Genomic DNA, 22,287 nt, shown 5'->3' on the forward strand with positions numbered 1-22,287 from the left:
TTACCTACAGTCTGTCCTACCTGCAAAATATGCTGTGACAATGGTGGCACAGAACTTGTGGCAGTAGCCAGCCAGTGTCTGATTGGACTTAAGGCCCACTCCACCGGAAGGAACCCATACATGACACTGCCCAGGTGACTGAGAACCAGAGACTGGGTAGCCCTGAAATCTAGGGTAAAAACCAAACACTATTGGTCTGAAAAGAAAAAGGGAAAACACAAAAACAAGCAAAGAAAGGTTCATTTTGTTTCAAGTTCTATATTTGTGGGTCTGACTGAATGTATGCACATTTTTATTTATTTATTTATTTATTTATTTTTTGTTTTTTGAGACAGGGTTTCTCTGTGTAGTTTTGGTGCCTGTCCTGGATCTTGATCTCACAGAGACCAGGCTGGCCTTGAACTCACAGAGATCTACCTGGCTCTGCCTCCGGAATGCTGGGATTAAAGGCGAGTGCCACCACCGCCAGGCTGTATGCACATCTGAAAGGATGGATGGGGTGGTCAGAGTTGCTGGTTTCCCTGAAGCTGGAGTTACAGGCAGCAGTAAGCTACTTCACGTGGGTGCCAGGAACTGAACTAGAGTCTTCTGTAAGAGCAGTAAGCTCTCTTAAACATTGAGCCCTTTCTACCGCCTAAGTAGTATGTCAATTTATTGATTCATTTATTTATTTTGTTTCAATGTTATTTTAAGTATGTTAGTGTTCCCCTGGATATATGTCTGTGCACCACTTGAATGTCTGGTACCCAGAGATGGCAGAAGAGGGTGTCGTTGGATTTAGAGACAGTTGTGGTTCACCTTGTGGGTGCTGAGAAAAGAACCAAGGTCCTGTGGAAGAGCAACCAGTTCTAAATCCATGAACAATCTGTATAGCCCCTAGTATAGACATTTGAACAATATTCAAATACATGACTACAGGTATCCTCATATATAATTGTATCATCTTCGATTTTTTTCAGTACTTACAAAGTTTTTGTGTGCAGGTATTTCATCTTGCAGTAATTACTTTCCCTAATCATTCATTCATTCTTGGTATTCACGATTTTATGAATATAGTTCTTTGTCTTTCTCTTATTTAAATTTATTTATTTTCATTTTATGTCTATGGGTGTTTTACCTGTGTGCATATCTCTGCTGCATGTGGATGCAGTGTGTGTTGATGTATTGCGTCCCCCAATATACTGTGTCTCCCAATAAAATAAAGCTTGCCTGGAGATCAGAGGAAAAAGGCCAGCCATTATAAGTAAACAATAGAAGTCAGGCAATGTTAGCACACGCCCTGAAGCCTATCCCCTGGCAGGCAGGGATCTGTCTGGATCTCTGTGAGTTCAAGGCCACACTAGGGAACAGAGCCAAGTGTGGTGACACAAGCCTTTAATCCCAATACCAACCGTAGAGGTCTGGAGGTCTATACAGACAGACAGGAGTTGACAGAGCTGGGCAGGTAAAAGTGATGTAGATGCTCTGAGAGAGTCAATGAGACAAGAGAACAGAAAAGGTAAATAAATGTGAATATACAAGTAGTTGCTCTCTTTGGAAGCTGCAGATTGGTGAGGTTAGGTTAGCTCGTGTTTTGTCCTGTTTCCTCTGGTCTTTCTCTTGGCCTTTAACCAAAATCTCTGTTTCCATGTTTTTTTATTTAATAAGACCGTTTAGAAATTCTTCTACAGCAGTGCCCTCAGAGGCAAGAAGAAGGTGTCAACTCTGCTGGAACTGGAGTTATGGGTGGCATTGAGCAGCCATGTGAGGTCTGGGAATGGAGCCCAGGCTCTCTGGGACAACAGGTGGTGCTCAGCCACTTGGCCATGCCTCCAGCCCTTTCACTGTGTTCCAGATGTGACACTATTTTGCTATAGAGCCTTGACCTTGCCAGCCTCTGGCATCAGCCTCCCAAGAAACCAGGTTTTGAGGCCATGACCAACAGGCCCAGCTTCTTAATTTCCTCTTGGATCCCTCACTATGTCTGACTTTTCTATACTGACTATCACATCTTGCATCTTGCATCTTTCCTTTTTTTTCTTTCATCTTTAAAACAAATCTGACTGGGTGGTGGTGGCACAGGCCTTTAATCCACACACTCAGGAGGCAGAGAGAGGTAAATCTCTTATGAGTTCAAGGCCAGCCTAGTCTGCAAAGTATGTCTGGATTACACAAAGAAACCATCCTGAAAAGCACCCCCCCAAAAAAAAAATCTAATGTGCACATCTTTTATTTACAGTTTTCTTGTATTGCTGGCACTTCCCCTGTCCCTGCTGTGTTTGATAGATGTGACAACAGTAAACATCCTTGTTTTATGCAGGACTTTAAAGAAAAGGATTTCCATTGGCCTAAATTTGTTATGAGATTAGCCATGGGATTTTCTTGTATGGCTTTAAAACAAGGAAATTTGAGCCGGTCAGTGGTGGCCCATGCCTTTAATCCCAGTTCTGGGAGGCGGAGGCAGGCAGATCTCTGTGAGTTCCAGACCAGCCTGGGCTACAGAATGAGTTCAAGGACAGGCTCCAAAGCTACACAGAGAAACTCTGTCTCAAACCCGCCCCCCCCCCAAAAGGAAATTTATGTCTATGCCTAAACATTTGTGGAGTTTTTATCCTGAAACAGTGGTGTGTCTTGTCTTCCCCACCCCAATCCACCCCACACCTCCACACCCCCCACCCCCACCTCATCACCACCTCCACCCCTCACCCCACCCAGGGAGCTGAGGACCATACCCAGGGCCTTGTGCTTGCTAGGCAAACTCTACCACTGAGCTAATTCCCTGGTGTGTATTGTCAAATAGTTTCATGCAAAGAATGGGAAGAGTTTCTTATCTTTCATTTGCTGATGAGGTGTGTGGGCTGTCCATTGGTTTTTTTTTTTTTTTTTTTTTTGGTTTTTCGAGACAGGGTTTCTCTGTGTAGCTTTGCGCCTTTCCTGGGACTCACTTGGTAGTCCAGGCTGGCCTCGAACTCACAGAGATCCGCCTGGCTCTGCCTCCCGAGTGCTGGGATTAAAGGCATGTGCCACCACCGCCCGGCTCTGTCCATTGGTTTTTGTCTGTGAATTAATATTACAGGTTATGGGGGAAATTAGTTTACACTCAAGTATAATGTTTGATGTAGTTTTCAACTGAATATCTTGCTGATATTCATACATGGAGTCTCCTGTTGTAGAAACTTATTTCAAGGTGTGTTACTTTTGTTCATGCTCTGGAAAGTGTGTTTAATGATGAGAGATGTGTTTGATTAAATACAATTCACCTGCAGGCAGGAGGCTGTGTCAGCAACTAGCTGACAGGAAGTAGTAGGGAGGAACCATGTGGGCAGAGCAGAAGGATGAGCAGTTTTTGGGATCCCCCAGCAAGGAAAGGGGGTTAGTTATTTGCTATTCAACCTCTGAGCAAGAAGAATTTCACCTCAACCTTTGAATTCTGAGGTCAGTAGAAAGATAGAGATCTAGGTAAAATTTCCCTTGCGGGCCTGGGCGATCCAGAGCCTGAGAACAGAATTCCTGCAGGCTGGGGCCCTTGGGGCCAAACTGCTGCTGGGAGCTACAGAATTGTAGTTTCTGATTAGGACAGCAGTTGCTTAAAAGGCAGCCACTGTATTTGATGTAAAGCAATGCAAGATACATTCTCAACATTTACAGACAATAGATTCCTCAGAATCAGCAGTGGCTGAAGGCATAATCCCACACAGCCAATGTTCTGGCTATCTCTTCTGTCCTGGCTCTCACCTCTTTTTCCTTTGGTGAACTCAATGCGGTAGAGCAGGGACCTCCAAAACAAAACTGCAAGGGATGGTATTCATCCCCTTTCAGTGTACTGAAGACAAATGAGCCTTGTAAGTGGCCATCTCTGTACGTCTAGTGCAGGACGTCATTACCCATGTGCACAAAAACATACCTCATCCGTTACTAAATGAGATAAGAGAAATCCTTGCCTATGTTATCAGCAGATGGGACTGTGTACACTCCAGGTCAGCACCAGGCTTTCTGGTAAGAGACTTGTAAGGAGAGGATCAGAGAGTCACACTGACTACTGCTGATAAAGGAGCACATGAGTAGTTTGATGCTTTTAACATGAAGATGGGATTTTGTCCTTGGAAAGAAAGGGATGGATAGAAGGTTGTGGTGGTATTTGCTCCACCCATAACCTAGGGCTATAGGCCCAAAGGAGGCGGTGCTTCTTCGACCTGACCTCTTAAAAGAAAAGGGAGAAGGATCAGGAGCCTCTGTTCTCTGCTGCCTGCTTCCTGGTCAGATCTGACTGCCTGGTGGATTCGCTCCTGGTCAGAACAGAGGACGACTTAAGCTGTGTACTCGGTTCAGTATTCGTGAGTGTATGTCCTCAATTTATGTCTTAATAAGTCTCTATTACTCATTAAATAGACTGACGTGAGTTGATCTTAATAGAAGGTAGGTTACACAAGGCTATTGGAAGGAAACTCTTTCTGTTCTTCAGTAAAAGGAAACAACAACCCTGCATCTGAAATTTTTCACTTGGGATGAAATTAGAGTAGAGGCCTTTAAAGTATGACATAATGCTCCTTTAGCTATGTCTCTAAACTTCTGTCCCTATTTCTTTCCTGTGTTCTTTTCCCTTATCATGGAGGTCACTGTTGATGTCTACACGGCGTCCATGCTGATTTTCCCTTTCTTACTTGTCCCCCTTTTCATCATCCCAATCACACAGGTACCTGAGCAGAAATGTCAGGAGTCAGGAGATACAGACACAGGATCACAGCAAGAATGACCTCATCAGTCCTGGGGATGATCAAGGAGGAGGTGATCTGTCCTATCTGCCTGGAACGGATGGTGGAACCTGTGAGTATTGATTGTGGTCACAGCTTCTGCCGAGCCTGCATCACACGGAACTATGAGTCCAGCAAAGGCGAAGAAGAGGAGGGTGTCTGCCCTGTGTGCCATGTGAGTTACCGGTTTGGGAAACTAAGGCCTAATCGACAATTGGCCAACATAGGGGAGAGTCTAAAAGAGTTCAAGTCCAGCCCAGAGGAGGAGCAGAAGTTGAATGTCTGTGCACAACATGGAGAGAAACTCCAGCTCTTCTGTGAGAAGGACATGGTGGCCATCTGCTGGCTTTGTGAGCGGTCTCAGGAGCACCGTGGTCACCAAACAGCTCTCATTGAAGAGGTGGCCTATAAGTATGAGGTAAGAAGTGGGAGTGTGTGGGACACAGAGCAGGAGACAGTAACAGATGAGGAACCTCCACTTGGTGTGACAGGTCAATAACCTGGACATCATAGACTCAAGGCTTGATAATCATTCCATCCTTTCCTACCTTCAGAGTCCTAAAAACACATGATGATTTATTCTACTTTATTGTAAAAGCATCTGTCTTGTGGGTCTGTTGGCACACGCCTTTAATCCCAGGGATCAGGAGGCAGAGCCAGGCAGATCTCTGAGTTCAAGCCCAGCCTGGGCTACAGAGTGAGTTCCAGAACAGGCTCCAAAGCTACACAGAGAAACCCTGTTTAGAAAAAAAAACAAAAACAAACAAGCAAACAGACAAAAGAATCAGCCTGGACTACAAATAGTAAGATAGAAAAAAATATCTTGGAACTGACCCTGTGAAGTTGAGTCAATGACCAAGAAAAACCAAGAGCAGAGCTGCTAATTTATTCTGTATTTTCTTTCAATGTTTATGTCAGATTCATTCATCTACCTAAAAAACAGACTAGTGATATCAACAATGGGGTTAGTAAGTAAATACATACAGCAGCAAAGAGAATGTGCATGTGGCAGTTGAAACATCTGGAAAGAGGGGAAAGAACTCCATAATGAGATACACAGAGACAAGCTCTGTGTTGGGTCTTTGTTTTCTGTTTGTTTTGAGCCCACATACAAACTCACAGAAACTGTCTGCAGCATGCACAGGGCCTGCAGGGGTCTGCACCAGATGGGATCCTAGAGCTTGAAGAAGTGGACATATACCCCCACCCCTAACCCAAAAGCAATCTCCAATTGATAGCTACTTATAACTGAAAAGTTACTTATCTTAGGGCAGTCTCAGTGGGGAAATAAACCATTCTTAAGGACAGGTCCCATGCCCAGCAGTAGATGGATGACCACTCAAAATGAACTGAGCCCACATTTGGAGATTCTTTCTTCACAATGTTAAGTCTGGGCTGTAGTGATTATTGTCTTATTATTCCTTAAGTGACTGTTTGTTTTCTTCTTTTTTGGGGGGGTTTGAGATGGTTTTGAGACAGGGTTTCTGTGTGCAATAGCCATGGATGTCCTCGGAACTCACTTTGTAGAGCAGACTGGCCCACAAACTCACAGAAATCTGCTTGCCTCTGCCTCTTGGGTGCTGGAATTAAAGGTATGTGCCAGGAAGCCCTAAACTGGTTGTTTCCTAACAATACACATAAAGGGTGTGGATCTGAATGGGAGGGGAGGCAGGGAGGAGTAGGGGCAGGGGAATCTGTAATTACAGTACACTGTATGAAAAAATATTGTGGTGAAGGAAAAAACGTTAACTACAGGAACAGAAATTTATTTATTTATTTGTTTTCTGTTTTTTCAAGACAGGGTCTCACTGTAGTTTTGGTGCCTGTCCTGGATCTCGCTCTGTAGACTGGTTGGCCTTGAACTCACAGAGATGCCCCTGGTTCTGCCCCCTGAGTGCTGGGATTAAAGGCGTGCACCACCACCACCGCCCTGTTTAGGAATAAAAATTTTTAAAGAAAAAGAATGTGCAGGTGGCCAGTGTGGTGGTGCATGACTCAATCCCATAACCCTGGAGCTTATGAGTTTGAGGGTATACAGGTCTACACAGACATTTCCAGGCCAGTCAAAGCTACATAGTAAGACCCAGTTTAAAAAACAACATCAATGCAGGTGTCAATTTCCAGGTATGTGATGGGTGTGTGTGTATTTTTATAAGAAAGATAAAAAAAACTAACAGTTATTCCTGTTTTCTGATGCTACAATCAAGTAATGGTTTGTACTTGGGTAATTGACTAAGAGAGATTTCTGTTCTTTGTATGAACATTGTGTGTGTAGGAATAGGTGAATGAAATGAGCTGGAGACTGAAGATTTACATACTTTATGTATACAAATCATGGCACCAGTTAAAAAAAGAGAACAGTCTTAGGCTTCTTGCCTTTCCAGAAGGGTTTCTTGGTATTGGGTTAAAAACAACTGTCCTACTAAGCACACATCTTGACTCGGCTACAATTCCTCTCCCACAGGAGAAGCTCCAGGCAGTTCTGCAGGAACAGAGGGCAAATGAGAAAAGATGTGATGAATGGGAAGATGTCCTTCAACAGGAGAGAACTTTCTGGAAGGCAAGTGGGGACCCTAATTTCTAAGGGAGTTAGGCTGATGCCTGGGAGGGACCTGGCAAGAAGCTCCCTGGCTGGCTCTTCATTCCCAGGTAGTTTATGAGGTCAAGAGGCCTTGATTACTCCTTTCTACCTGTTCCCTGGAGCTGGGGCTGCACACTGAGTGCATCACAACTGAGCCTGGCTATGTGGGGAGCTGACACCATGGAAGGGGTCTGGTGAGAGTGGGCACTAGGTCCTGGATCTCACTTCTGTGGTGCTTTCTGTAGCTGTGACTGTTGGGGAAGATGCTTGGGAACAGGCACAGTTCTATTCTTGGGGTTTAGCTTCTCATGGGTTCAGAGGTAGAATGAGGAGATTTACAGGCAGGAACAGGAGTCTGGGGCAGCTGTGTGAAAACTGATTCACACCAAAGCATTCCACTTTGGCTCAGATGGCCTTGGTAAAGGTGACCTAAGATCTTTGTTTTGGAATGTCATCAACAGACACTGAGAGGAGACACATGCTTGCCTAAGACTCCCTTCCCTTCCCAAGCACACTTCCCTGTGAGAACTCCCCATCAGAACTGTGTTTTTCTGTCTTCCGGTCCCATTAGGATAGTCTGAATTCCTCTCCCTTTTCTTATCCCCGAAGTACCAAATACAGGGTGATGTAGAAAAAGTTCACATGGAGTTTATAGGACTTCAGAAATTCCTGGACTCCAAGGAGAAGAATGAGCTGCAGGAGCTGAAGCAGGAGGAGGAAGACACTATAAACAGCCTGGAAGAGTCTGAAAGTCAGGTAGTGAAGCAGAGGGAGTCAGTGGGAAACCTCATCTCAGATGTGGAGCATCACTTGCAGTGCTCAACCATGGAAATGCTGCAGGTAAGACTGCAGGAGGTCCCAGCATCTGAGAGTCAGGACCTGGAAGCCATTTCCCTCCCTCTGTGCTGCTGTGACCTTCCTGGTGAGGACAGTAGGGCTCTCTGGGCCCTCCCTGAACTCTGTCCTAAATCAGTTCCAGAGCCTGGGGAATCATTGCATGCATGGATGGCAAGGGGAAATTGCATTTTTTAGTTTATCAAATGAAGTACAGAAGCTGAACCTTGGAGAGAAGATCTGTTGGATTATGGGTAGTTATAACATGCTGTAATGCTGAGCATGTGTGAAGCAATTTTCAACTGTCATTAGTCACTTTACCTGAATTTCAAATTAGTAGAAATTGTTCCTCCCCTCCAGTGTTTAGAGATTTTCATCTCCACTGCCTCTGATTCCACTGGTATGGTTAGTGGGAGGGAAGTTACCATCCAAGATCTCAAAGTTTTCACCGAATCTGTCTTCGAGTTGCTGAGATGAAAGGTATCTTCTTTTATCCTTACAGGCATAAAATTTGTATTGTATTTTATCTCTATCACATTTTTAAATAATGTAAACCAAAGTCATTCTGGTGATGAATATCTCTGTAAGAATTTGTTTCTTTCATCTCAATTGTCAATGTTATAGAACTTGGTAGTTTTAGGAACTTTTCATACTCCTTTAATTTATTGGTTTCCATTGTGTTAATTTTATTGATTGAGAACACTCACTTATCACATGTATTAGACAGAATCATACATATATGGCTAACCTAAGTAATTCGCATAGATACTAAATACAACTACCATTCTCTACAGGTCTGAAACTGTATCTCTTTTTTTTTTTTTTTTTTAAAGATTTATTTATTATATATACAGTGTTCTGCTTGCATGTATGCCTGCATGCCAGAAGAGGGCACCAGATCTCATTATAGATGGTTGTGAGCCATCATGTGGTTGCTGGGAATTGAACTCTGGACCTCTGGAAGAGCAGCCTGTGCTCTTAACCTCTGAGCCATCTCTCCAGCCCGAAACTGTATCTCTTGACCAAAGAATCTGCCCACCTTTCTCTGCCTCCAGCCCCTGATGACCCAAATTCTAGTTTTACTTTTGTGAGGTCAATTTTTGTACATGATACATATTTAAATAATAACACTTAGTGTTATTTTTTTCCTGTGCTCACCTGGTTTAGTATAACATAAATTCTCTGAATTCAGCCAAGTTACCAAAAATGGAAATACTTCTTGCTTTGAATGTCTAATATTTTAATAGACATGCCTATCACATCATTTTTATGCATTCATCTGGTGATTAGTTCTCCAGTTGACTCTATTTTGTCTACTATGATAATGACTCAGTGGACATGAACATACAGATATCTCTATGAGGACAAGTTTGAGCATCAAAATTCACCTATAACTAGAATGATTAGTTCTCTCCAGAATTTTTATTATGGGATCTACTTTTGTTGGCTTTTGTTATATGAGAGAAAGCCATGTGTAGCCAAGCATCTACTGCCTGTGATCCCAGGACTTGAGAGCTTCTCATACACAGAGACAAAAACGTGAGAAGTACAGAACAATGAAATTGAAACATAAGCTTCCCAACCTAAAGCCAGGTATGCTGGCTCACTCCTTCAATCCCAGCAGTTAGAATGCAGAAGCAAATGAAGCTACCCTACAAGGCCATACGGGTTTATATAGTGACATCTAGGCCAGCAGGGTTACTTAGTGAACCCCACAGCTGGCAAAGGTGGAGATAGTAAGAGACTTCAGAATTTCCAGCTTTAAATGGAATGTATATACTGCATCTCTAATTTAAAGGCCCAGGGATCATTGCAGAAGGACAGAAAGTGTAAGAGTCAGAGGTGGTGGATGAGTACAAGGAAAACAATGACCTCTGCACATAGCTTAGCAGCAGCACATATCAACTGTGATTGCCTGTGACACCAAGACCAAGACCTGTGAAAGAGTAAACCACACCACATTCTACTACGGAAAGTGGACTTTCTAAGGAAGTTCACTATACCACACCCAAGGAGCTACTGGCAATTGTTAGCTGCTGGGAAGAAGGGGTTGACATTTCTCAAAGAGTGTAACTTTAGTTAAAAATCTGTCAATATCCAGTAGAATCCACACATGCCAGAATACTTGCATAATGTTCAGTCTCAGTCCCAGGACTGATGGCTAACTAACTGAGATGCCTACTTAACATATCAAAGTGGACCTGGTAGTTCAGGTTTTGATATCTGTCCTATATAAAAGAGCCAAATTAATATTGGAAAGCAGAAAAAGGATAATTATTAATGTGGCCACATTAGGAAGATAGACATTTAAAAAAAAAAAAAAAGAGGCAGATGCAGGTGGATCTCTGTGCGTTCGAGGCCAGCCTGGGCTACAGAGAGAGTTCCAGGACAGGCTCCAAAGCTACACAGAGAAACCATGTCTTGAAAAAAAAAAAAAAAAAAAACTCTGTCTACCTTCAGTTTCCCTAAGTGAGATCTAAGTTTAAATAGAGAGTCAAGGATATATACATAAGAAGAGTCCAAGTCAAGGTGTGGTCCTGTCCATCATTCTCCCATCATTATCTGGGTTACAGTCCCACACTTTAGAGTGGTCTGGTAAGTAATTAAAACTGCATGAAATCTTTTTAGGAGGCCAGTTCTCCCTCTAGCTGAATCTGATTTCCTTCTCCCAATGTGAGATTCCTGGAGAAGTTCCCTTGTTTAGGGGACAGAGGATTCCATTGTTTCAATTGCTTGTCAACTTGAGGACACATGTCTCTTTAGATTAACTTCTTTTCCTGCCAGGACATTAGAGAGAGAGAAGAAAGACACAGAGAGATATGGATAGTTGGTTTTAAGTATCAAAGATTCTAAGCTTCAGTTCCTTGTGACTTCTTCTTTACTAATATATTAAATTGTGTCTAAATCAAAATGTTAGTTGCAAATAAGGTAATGGATAGCTGACATGTGTTTAGGAAAAAGTCATGTATTTATGTGTTTAGCTGTACACACAACAAAACCTATGTAGACTTTCAAACTATTCATCTTTGTTCTCCAATGTCTTGTAATATGAGACAAAAAATAGTCTATGAATTTACATATAAGTCAAGTAAAGAGCCATGCATCAAAATTATAGCATGTCTTGGAGAACTGTGAGTGACTGGCTTCATTCTCTTTTGACTTTGTCTCTGGGGCCAGTGAGAGTGTGAGCAGGATTTGTAAGCACATGCAGAATATGTTATTAACTACATTTTCTTCCTTCTCCCTAGGGTGTGAATTCTGTCCTAACAAGGTATGTTTTGGCTGATGGGAAAGAATAGCCCTATTGTGTGGTGAGAATTATTTAATATCCAACATGAATCATTGTCTCATGGGTTTGGGGGAATTTAGACAAAATGTTATTCTGAAGTTGGAGTAATGAGGAGGTGGGGAAAGGCAGGATCTGCCTGTTTTGTAACTATTGAGAAGAGATTTGATTCTCTTTTAGGGACTGGGTAATGGGGAGATACAGAGTCAAGCTGAGCAGCGGGAAGAGGCAAATGCAGCTATAGATGTTTTCAGACTCCTTGTGGTTCCATCATTCTGTCCATACTGTGTGCTTGTGTCTGGCTCTGGATCTGCATTAACAAGTACTTGATTCCTCAATTCATCCTAGCTAGGGCATGTCTTCTCTGTCTGCAATCAATGTTCACAATATTGTATATTAGGGGAATTCCTGTGTATTAGTGTTTCTCATGAGGACAGAAGAGATCCAGAGTTCCTCTGTGGTTGTACTTAGATTTTGCAAAACAGACAAGTCTGTGGGCACAACTGCTGCACATGAACCACATACTTCAGAAGACTGAAAAGCTGTACCCTCCTATGTAAAGGGTCACACCCAGGCTGTCAGCATCAGGCTCCTTCTGAACATAGGGAGCTCATGTTATTAATTTGGTGTTTCTGTCTTCTTTGCCAAATTATGTCATTGTGACAAAAGTACTTGAAGAATCAGGAGAGGGACTGGAGAGATGGCTTAGCAGTTAAGAGCAGTGGCTGCTCTTCAAGAGGACTTGGGTTCAATTGCCAGCACCCACATGGCAGTTCACAACTATCTGTAACTCTAGTTCCAGGGGATCTGACAAGCTCACACACACATACATGCAAAACATCAATACATATAAAATAAAAATAAATAAATCATTTAAAAAATTAATCAAGAGCCAGGCGGTGGTGGCGCACGCCTTTAATCCCAGCACTCGGGAGGCAGAGCCAGGCGGATCTCTGTGAGTTCGAGGCCAGCCTGGGCTACCAAGTGAGTTCCAGGAAAGGAGCAAAGCTACACAGAGAAACCCTGTCTCGAAAAACAAAACAAAAAAAAAAAAAAAAATTAATCAAGAGAATCAGAAGCTGGTCAAGAGTGTCCATATTGACAGCAGGGTTTGAAGTCTTAGCTTTCTCCAGATGGTTTTCTCAAACTCCATGACACTACTGCCAGGAGCTGCTTTTCTGCACCCGACTTTAGATAGTCCTTGAAAACTCATTTCTTTCTATTTGTCTATCTCTCTGTCTCTCTCTCTGTTTTGTTTTTCAGACAGGGTTTCTCTGTGCAGACTTGGCTGGCCTGGAACTCACGCTGTAGACTAGGCTGATTCAGAGATCCTCCTGCCTCTGCCCTCTTTAAGTGCAGGGATTAAAAGCATATGACTCCATGAATGGCCCACACATTATTTTTTAGCTACCTTAGTTTGGTTTTTTTTTAAATTCGCTACCTCATCATGTCTTAAGAGTTCTGGGGAATGGGAGGAGGAGTTGGGGAGCATGTTTTTGACTATAAAGGTGAGGAGAGAGCTCCTGGGAATTAAGGCTTTCCCAACACCCACAGCAAGTAAGTGGGGGGGGGGGGGCTCATGAGTATGTCTCTCATGTCTCCAGAGTTAGTAGTCAACTCTCTCTCTCTCTCTCTCTCTCTCTCTCTCTCTCTCTCTCTCTCTCTCTCTCTCTCTCTCTCTCTCTCTTTTTCTTTCTCGCCTTCTCAGAATTCTCAGGAGAGCTCCAGGACATCTATGGTTAGAATGATAGGGAGTCAGTCAGTGGTGGTCAGAGGTCACACTGTCTGAGATGTGGAGGTCAATGTTTTGTCCCTAGGAGTCAGACCTTAAGACTGAAACAGCCTGATATGGTCCCGAGAAAACAGACAAGGATCTTCCAAGCTCCAGATCTGAAAGGCATGCTGCAAGTGTTTCAAGGTGAGAACACTTGTGGGTAACTGTCAGATTCTAGGGTGGCTGGGGCTGCACTCTCTGGGAAGAGAGTGATGTTTGTGAACATGGGTTGAGGGACTCACAAAAGCAGATGATAGTGTATCCCAGTGATGTCATTATATTTAATGGGACATCATCATGGGATAATCCCATGTTATATCATAATTTCTAAACCTTCCCCTAATTTAGAGAGGAGATTGAATTTAATGTTTTGATTCCTTTGCCTCCATTTAATGCTGTGAATTTTACCCTTTCAGGGCTCATGGAGGCTCAAGGCTACTGGGGTAAGGAGAAATCACACCATCAGCCAGTCTTCTTAATGTCTTTCAGAGTTTATTTCTCAACTAACCCTCATTTGTCATGTTACTTCTCCCAATCTGCCTCTTCTTGACTATAGAACCCTCCTTAGGCTTCAGCTCCTTATATCACAAAAAAGGCCATACATTGCCTCTCATGTGACTCTTATGTCTCATTTTTCTGCAGTTCGGGTGACCCTGCGTCCAGTACACAAGGAAAACATTGTCATTAATGTGGACAAAAGACAAATACATTATCAAAATGTTCATAGAAGAAGGTTGCAAGTGTCTGAGACCTATGGTTTGGGTGTCCTGGGATATCCAGCTATCCACTCAGGGAAACACTACTGGGAAGTACGCGTGTCTAGAAGTGACGCCTGGCTCCTGGGATTAAATGATGGAAGACGTACTCAACCCCTACCCCAAATGTTCCTCAGCATGAAATATAATTTTGATGATAGAAAACGTGTAAATTATCAGCCTAAATATGGCTACTGGGTTATAGGGATGAAGAATGGGTCTGTATATAATGCCTTTGAAGAGTGTTCTGTCACCCACAATGCCAGTGTCTTGGTCCTCCCTCTGACTGGTCGTCCCAGTCGTGTTGGAGTTTTCCTGGACAGAGAAGCTTGTACTCTCTCATTTTATGATGTTTCCAACTATGGAGCTCTCATCTATAGATTCTATGAACCTTCCTTCCCTGATGAAGTTTATCCATATTTTAATCCTATGGGATCTTCAGAGCCAATGACAGTATGTGGACCACCCTCCTAAACCTCACCCATAACTGCACAGTGCCCCATGTCTGATGTATCTCATATGCCTGAGCTCCCTGGCATCATCATAACTGTTTCTGCCTTTGCTCTTTCCCTTTTAATAAACTTCAGTTCTCAATACAAACCAGCATGGATTCTTTTCCTTGATCCAGTTGCTTGTCTGGTTACAAGGCAATAATTCATCATTTCCCATATTCCCAAAGAAAGTGACTCTTTCCTCATTAGGTGAGGTGAAGCCTCTGCTAACCCCACTTCCTGGTTTGTGGTGCCACAGAGGGAAGGCAGGGCCTTGTGCATGCTGAGGAGGTACTCTACCACTGAGCCACTCGACTCAGCTCTGCCGTGTCTGCACAAGCCCATCCTTCTGCCCCCGACAACGGATGAAAGAAAGTTCTTCTCCAGCTTGTCCACTAGTTTTGAAAATTATATGGAGGAGTCTCTAGCCTAGGAATGAGCCCTTAGTGGTATGTCGGGTTAACCACAATGTGCTTCATCCAAACTTTAGAAGGAAACATCTCCAATGGTTCCCACTAAGACTGAGTTCAGAGTACCTGGGTTTCTTTCTTGCCACTTCACACAACCGTGTAACCCTAAATAACATCCTCAAAAGCCTATGCTTTATGAGGTTTTTGTTTTAGTTCTGATGTTTTGTTTGTTTGGTTGGTTGGTTGGTTTTCATTGTTTGTTATTTTTTTACAATTTTACTATACAGAGTGCACACATCCTGTAGGTCAGTGTAAGAAAATAAATGTGAAATCTGTTACAAGGCTCTGAGGGTAAAAACATTTTCCTCCAAGCTCAGTGACCCAAGTTTAATCCCTTACACCACCTGGGAGAAGGAGGCAGCCAATCCTCCAGATTATTCTCAACCCCACGCACATGCTACAGTACACCCAGGCCTAGACACACAAATATAAAATGAGTTATGTAGTTTTTAAAAAGACAAAGGTCAATGCATATAAAGCACCCACTGCACACTCAGTAGATGATGGTTCTGTTCATTACTGGGGAGGTGTCCTTAGTCTGCTGTTCCATGTAAAAGTGGGCAGCTGGGAGAAACTAAGATTTGACTTTCTGATGATGTCTTGCTCTTAGATCCTGGAATCTGTAATCGAGTCTACTCCAAATATGTTGTAGATAGCTATGATTTTTTTGTTGTTTTAACGTTTTTTTGAGAGGATAATTATTGTGCTGAATATGTTTCTTATCAAGTATGTTAAATCCGATGATTTTCCCTTTTACACTCAATGATAGTGATGAAAATATCAGTAAACTTATCTTGTGCTGTATGGTGAAATGTAAACAGTAGAAAGTTTCCAGGAACTTACGGTATGTGAGTGGTATCCACCATTGTGGCAGACCAGCCCCCACATTTATTTACCCCAGGGACTCTTGAGGAATGAGGGAAAAGAAAGAGACTTAGTTAGAAATAAAGAGGGGAGAGAAACAGAAACAGGATAGCCTCGAGTGAGCCTGGCTCCATATCCACTGGCCCAGAACTTCATTCCAAAGGTCTATTTATAACAATGCCAAGAGGTAGAGCAAAAGACCTCCCCCTTGGTAGTTACAGTCAAGTATAGACCCTTCCAAATACCTGATAGTCAGGCCCGTGGTCCAATCAACCTCTTATGCAATGGTGATGGGTACAGCCACTAGTAAACCTTGTGGGCTACAACACACCATGGTGTCTGTTTTATCTCCTCCCTGTGACTGTAATAAAGGATTGTTGAAGTTGAGTCCAGAACCTGGCATGATGGTGTTGATGCAATCCCAGCACTCAGGAGGCTGAGACAGGAAGGCTGCTGCTGTGCATCTGAGGCCAGGCTAGTGACAGAGGAAGACCCTGCTCTGTTTTGTTTTGCTTTTAAAGAGGAATGTGCCAGGCTTGCAATGAGGTAGTTGGTTCAAGGGGATATTGTGAGGGATTACTAGGCAATAAGGAGTTTATTTAAAGTCAGATTGCCATAAGTAGAGGGCACACCATGTTGGGAGTTTTCAGGATGTTCAGGCCCCAGTACCAGAATAGTATTCTTACACTGTAGGATGGGATAGGGGCCTCACAGCAGAAGCCTGCAGCCAGGCTCTCAGATTTCCAGACCTGTGACTCAGGACAGGGCACCCATCATGAAAACTCACTTAGGTTAGTATGGCACCTGCAAGGCAGCTACTGGGGACTTCTTTTGAGTAGAGTTCCATCTTGTCTCTGTCTGTGACACTTACAGGGCAGCAGGTAGATTAGAGATTCTAGCAACACATGCTGGCAGAGTATGCATCAGCCCACATAAAACATCACCATGTTTTGTTTTAAGAATTAGAATACCGGGGGCTGGAGAGATGGCTTAGCAGTTAGTAGCCTTCACTGCTCTTCTAGAAGACTCAGGTTCAATTCCCAGCACCCACATGGCTGCTAACTGTGTAACTCTAAGCTAGGGCACTCTCACAGACATACATGCATGCAAAACATCAATGCAAATAAAAAAAAAATATTTTTTAAATAACTAGAAAACTGTATTATAAAATAACAGATGTTTTTACTTTTATCAAATTATAAATTCACCAGGCAGTGGTGGCACATACCTTTAGTCCCAGCACTCAGGAGGAAGAGGCAGGTGGTACTCTGAGTTCAAGGCCAGACTAGGCTACAGAGTGAGTTCCAGGACAGGCTCCAAAGCTATGCAGAGAAACCCTGTCTCAAAAAAACAAAAACAAAAAAATCATAAATTCATTCAACAAAAAAAATGTTCTAACTTCATCACTCTCCAAAATTCTTTTTGCTTAATATTTCTTCCATAACTGTGGGAAAGTTATTTCCTCTGTGTGAAATAAATGTCAATGTGTATTGTGCACTTTAGAATCACACACGTGTGGCCCTGCTCAACAACAGTGTGACCAGAGCTGTGCTCTCCTGGTCACCTTCATTCTTGTCACTGAGGTTGGAGGTATAGCAGACCTGAGTACAAAGTCAAATCACTACACAGACATGGGATGGAATGGTGTTTGCAGGGAAAATTCATGAAGAGCTAGATGGCTGTCTGAGCATTTTATGGTTTTAATCCCTAAAAAGCTGGGCCTCCTCCCCACCCCCACTTAAAAAGCCCTTCTCCACCTGGTTCCTCCCTACCACTTTTTAATCAGCTGGTTGCTGACTCAGCCTCCTGACTGAAGGTTAATTTTATCTAATCAAACAAATGCATCTCATCTTTGCATCACTAAACAAAAGTTCCAGAGCATAAACAAAAGTAACACATCTTAACACAATATTCTACCACAGTTTGAGAAATAGTAGCATCTTCATTATTCAAAATTCTTTTTGTTTTATTTTTTGCTGTTGTATATACAGATGCTTTTGCCTACATGTGCAAGTAAGGTCCTTGATCATATTCATAACAGCAATGTGAAGTCCTCGTCTTGTGCTTCAGCTATATTGCATTATTGAAGACATACTGCAATAAGATTGCTGGCTGACAGTGGAGATTGATTGTGTTTCTATGCTGGCATCTAGGTATCTGGGTTTGGGATGGTTGTATTCTAGGTGCTGATACAGGGTCTTGTCTTTGTTGGGTGGATGTTTTGTTTCTTGGTTTCTGTTGTCCTCTCTGGATCATAGGAGAGTGTGGTGGGTGGGGGTTGCCTGGTAGGGAGTGCTTCTTAGTCTCTGCCAGGAGTGGCCACTGGGGGTCCCAGGTAGAGATTGTTTCTAGGTACTGGGAGCTGGCTGGAAGGAATGGGGATACACTAGAGGTTGGGGCGGGGGGGAGGGGAGGTAAGGGTAGTTGTGGGCATAGGGACAGCTGAAAGGGTCTACTGGAGGGAAGAAAGCTGGGTTCTCCACAAATATTTTCTGAGTCTTGAGGGAATGCTGCAAGCTGCAGTAAAACATAATGGAATTCAGGTACTAACACAAAAGCTACTGCTTGGAAAAGTGAAGGACTTCTCCAAAGGTGAAGCCATGGCTTAAGAAGACTTGGTGATAATTTAGCTTTTGTATGTATATTAACTGGTTCCTACAGTGATTTTCTTGTAATGCTATGCGTGCTTCCTAGAACTCCTAACAGTGTATTTATTGAAAAAACCCATCAAGCATCCAAAGCCAAACAAAACAACACCTGTCTCCTAGGTCAGGTTTATTTCTTGTGCTATTTAGGATGAGACCCTCTTTTCTTTTTTTCCTTTTCCTTTCTTTCTTTCTTTTTTTTTTTTTTTTTTTTTTTTTTTTTGAGTTGAGGACCAAACCCAGGGCCTTGTGCTTGCTAGGCAAGTGCTCCACCATTGAGCTAAATCCCCAACCCCGACCCTCTTTTCTCTTTTTCTTATTCTAAGAGACCCCTAACTTCTTACCAAACCACTTCTAGGAATGTAGACTGAGCACATAGATCCCCTTTTTGATATTCTAAGGGGTCATTAGCAGTCAGTTGACTTCCTCTTTAACCACTCCCATTTTGGGATGTAAAAGAAAGCCTGATGGTCACTGCCTGAGGAAAATTCTTTTTTTTTCTTTTCTTTTTAAATTTTTTTATTATTATTAAGAAATTTTTTATTCATTTCATATACCAACCACAGATCCCCTCCTCCCTCTTCCTGCACCCCAGTCTTCCCCCTAACCCCCATTCTCATCTCCTCCAAGTCAAGTTCTTCCATGGGGAATCAGCAGAGCCTGGTACATTCAGTGTAGGCACGTCTGAACCCCTCCCCACAGCACCAAGGCTGTGCAAGGGCTCACCTTAGGCACTGGGTTCCAAAACGCTCAAATTATGTATTATGTTATGTAAAGGACTGGGGGATCATTTTATTTTGGTACTCATGTAAGTCCCATAAGCATCTCCCAAGGATGCTGAAAGACCATTGTATGTGGTTCTTCTCTGGGCTGCTAAGTGGTACTTCTTGCCTTCTGGTACATTCCATATAACCTCTGGCAGGCACCTGAAATGTAGGCATCCTTTGTCACCCAACAAGAGTGGAATAGTCTTTTGATAACCAGAGGACCTGGGCTCAGAATGAGCAATGAAATAAGGAGCTAGACAAAGACTCTAACCCAGAAACATAGCCAAGGTGTTGTGGAGCTGAGAACAGAGTCTAGACTTCTTGAGAAGAGAATTTGTGTGGATTGCAAAGAGTGGTGGAGCATGCGTTGTCTGAGCCTGAGGTGAAAGGGGCCTGAGGTAGGTATATTTCATCTCTTACATTTGTCTGCTGGAAACTGTTCCCTTATCCACTCTGCCTTACACATATCACCTTTATTGCTAGTGGTCAAGTACCTTCAAGACTGTTAAGTCTGAATTAGGTTCCCATTAATCAATTCATAAATGAAGACCTTAGAAACAACACCAAATACCTTCTTTTCTCTTATTAAGGTTAACGTATTGAAGTGTCTCACCTGCCCTGAGCTGACCACCAGCTCTTTCTAACCAGAATGATCAATCTTACAACAAGAACACATACATGCTCAACTATGTTCATATCAGCATTATTCGGAATAGCCAGAACCTGGAAACAACCTAGATGCCCCTCAACTGAAGAATGGATAAAGAAAATATGGCACATATACACAATGGAGTACTACTCAGCAGTAAAAAAAAAAACAATGGTATCATGAAATTTACAGGCAAATCGATGGATCTAGAAAATATCATCTTGAGTGAGATAACCCAGACTCAGAAAGACAAACATAGTATGTACTCACTCATAAGTAGATACTAAATGGGAAGGAAGGGATGGCCAGACTGCAACCCACAACTCCAGAGAGGCTAGCTAACAGGGGAAGAGCCTAGGAGGGACACATGGATGATCCTGTGAAGGAGAAGTGGATGAGATCTACATGAGTGGACTGGGGGCGGGGTATGGGCTGGCAGAGGGCAAGGAGTGGGGGATGAGAACATAGGGAAATGGGAGGGTCAACCTGGAACAGGGACAGAGTGGGAGGGCAGGGAGGAAGATACCATGATAGATGAGGACATCATGGGAATAGGAAGAGGCAGGGTGCTGGGGAGGCTCTCAGGAATCCACAAGGTTGACCTCACCTTGGTCTACTGGCAGTGGTCCAGAGGGTGCCTGGACCAGGTTACTCTGGTGACCAGCCTAGCAAATAACCTAACTGTCATCATAGAGCCTTTGTCCAGTGACAGATGGAGGCAGATACAGAGATCCAGGGCCAGGCACCAGGCTGAGCTCCAGGAATCCAATTGATGAGAGAGGGGAGGGATTCTGCAGGTGAGGGATGTTGAGATCATGGTGGGAGGACAGGCAGAGATGACTGGCCACACTAGTGGAAGCCCATGAACTGTAGACTGAGGAAAATTCTTTTTTTTTTTTTTTTTGGTTTTTCAAGACAGGGTTTCTCTGTGTAGCTTTGTGCCTTTCCTGGAACTCACTTGGTAGTCCAGGCTGGCCTCCAACTCACAGAGATCCGCCTGGCTCTGCCTCCCGAGTGCTGGGATTAAAGGCGTGTGCCACTGCCGCTGGCGGAAAATTCTTATCTACCTTTATGACCCCCAAAAGAATTCAAGCCTGGTGACTTTGCTCTGGTAGAGGTCTCTATTGCTTGGGTTTATAACCGGACACCTCAGAGACTTGAGAGAACTTAGAGGTATAAGGAGACAGAGAGGAAGAGAGGGGTGGAGAAGTTGAAGACAGAGAACTGAGAGAGATAAGGAGGATTTTTACCAGAGAGAATGTATGGAGGAGATGGAAGATGAGGAAGAGCCAGATGGGGAAGTACTAGCTGGGTAAGAACAAGATGAGAAGGACCTACATGAGGCAGAATTAAGATGAGAGCATTAAGATAAAACTTAGAGGGAACAGTAGATAAAGGTAGAAAGAAATCAGGCAAGAAAGGAGCTAGGCATGAGAACAGAACTGAAGCTGTGTAGATAGGGTTTCATCTCAAAGGAATAAAGTAGAAAGACAAAGAGCTTGGTGTACTGAGATTTATTTCCCGAAAATAATTTTCGCCATTTGTAGTTTCTCTACCTGAGCCCCTGGGAAGTATACTATTAGGGCTGGTCCTTTTAATATTATACAAAAAGGAAATGAGAGCACAGAGGGAAGACAAGTGGCATGCACTTGGTCTGCTCTAGGCCTGGGATGAGACTGGGGAACCGGAATTGGAGAGCAGGAAGAATGAAGACTGTTTACCTGATTCTCAGTCTATTTGGCCAGCTGGTTCCCAGGTAGAGAGTTACTCTGAGTATTGGCGGCTGACACAAAAAGATAGAGTGAGGAAAGCTGGGCCATGAAGGGTATGAAGAGTCCCTGGGGAATGAGGGCAGAAAGGGAAGAGTGGCCAGCAGGTAGTTAAGACTGAGGAATGGGAATTGAGGGACAGGAAGGAGAGTGAAGATGGCCTACCTGATTCCCAGTCCAGCATGGCCAGCGTGTTCCCAGGACAAGGGTGCCTCTGTTGTTGTTGGCTGAAACAAAGGGATGAGGTGAGGGTCAGGTCCTGAGAAATCCTTTTCTCAAAGTCTAGCATTTAGACAACAGCCTGCATTCCCTCAGGGACTTGAAGATAGTTCCTAGTTGCTAAAATGAGTCATTCTCATATCTCTGGTAAAAAGGACATGTGTCTCTGTGAGACCCTCACTCTATTCTCTAAGACAAAGACCCAGGCCAGTTTCAAGCTCCCAGAAATGACCGCACCAGCCCCAGGAATTTAAAAGTACAGCCATCTGGTAGTAACTAATTAACAAAAGAGTGCCCCAAATGCCAGACAAAAGCAAGGCCATTTGGTGGTGACTGATTAACCACAGGATAACCCAACGCTGGAGATGACATTTCTCAACTCCAGAGATGGGCTGTAAAAGTTCTAACAGAGCAAACGGACAAACTAAAATAAGATAACACATGTGCTCTCTT

General features: G+C 43.3%; 1 protein-coding gene across 1 annotated transcript; it reads left to right on the plus strand.

The window, feature by feature from the left end:
• The first annotated feature begins 4,716 nt into the window (after positions 1–4,716).
• Positions 4,717–14,560, plus strand: LOC131901001 (tripartite motif-containing protein 30A-like). The gene is made up of 7 exons (XM_059252321.1): positions 4,717–5,148; positions 7,195–7,290; positions 7,921–8,151; positions 11,394–11,416; positions 13,249–13,349; positions 13,622–13,648; positions 13,848–14,560. The coding sequence occupies exons 1-7, from the start codon at positions 4,729–4,731 to the stop codon at positions 14,432–14,434; spliced, it is 1,485 nt and encodes a 494-aa protein (XP_059108304.1). The 5' UTR covers positions 4,717–4,728; the 3' UTR covers positions 14,435–14,560.
• The last annotated feature ends 7,727 nt before the right edge of the window (positions 14,561–22,287 follow it).

Source organism: Peromyscus eremicus, chromosome 1 (genome assembly GCF_949786415.1).
Source record: "Peromyscus eremicus chromosome 1, PerEre_H2_v1, whole genome shotgun sequence".
NCBI lineage: Eukaryota > Metazoa > Chordata > Mammalia > Rodentia > Cricetidae > Peromyscus > Peromyscus eremicus.

What these genes read in the sequence shown, in the direction of transcription:
- LOC131901001 (XM_059252321.1), top strand. Translation starts at nt 4,729, where the DNA reads ATGACCTCATCAGTCCTGGGGATGATCAAGGAGGAGGTGATCTGTCCT. An exon ending in AGGTGGCCTATAAGTATGAG is followed by an intron (nt 5,149 to 7,194) that starts GTAAGAAGTGGG and finishes CCTCTCCCACAG; the next exon opens with GAGAAGCTCCAGGCAGTTCT. An exon ending in GTGAATTCTGTCCTAACAAG is followed by an intron (nt 11,417 to 13,248) that starts GTATGTTTTGGC and finishes TTTTGTCCCTAG; the next exon opens with GAGTCAGACCTTAAGACTGA.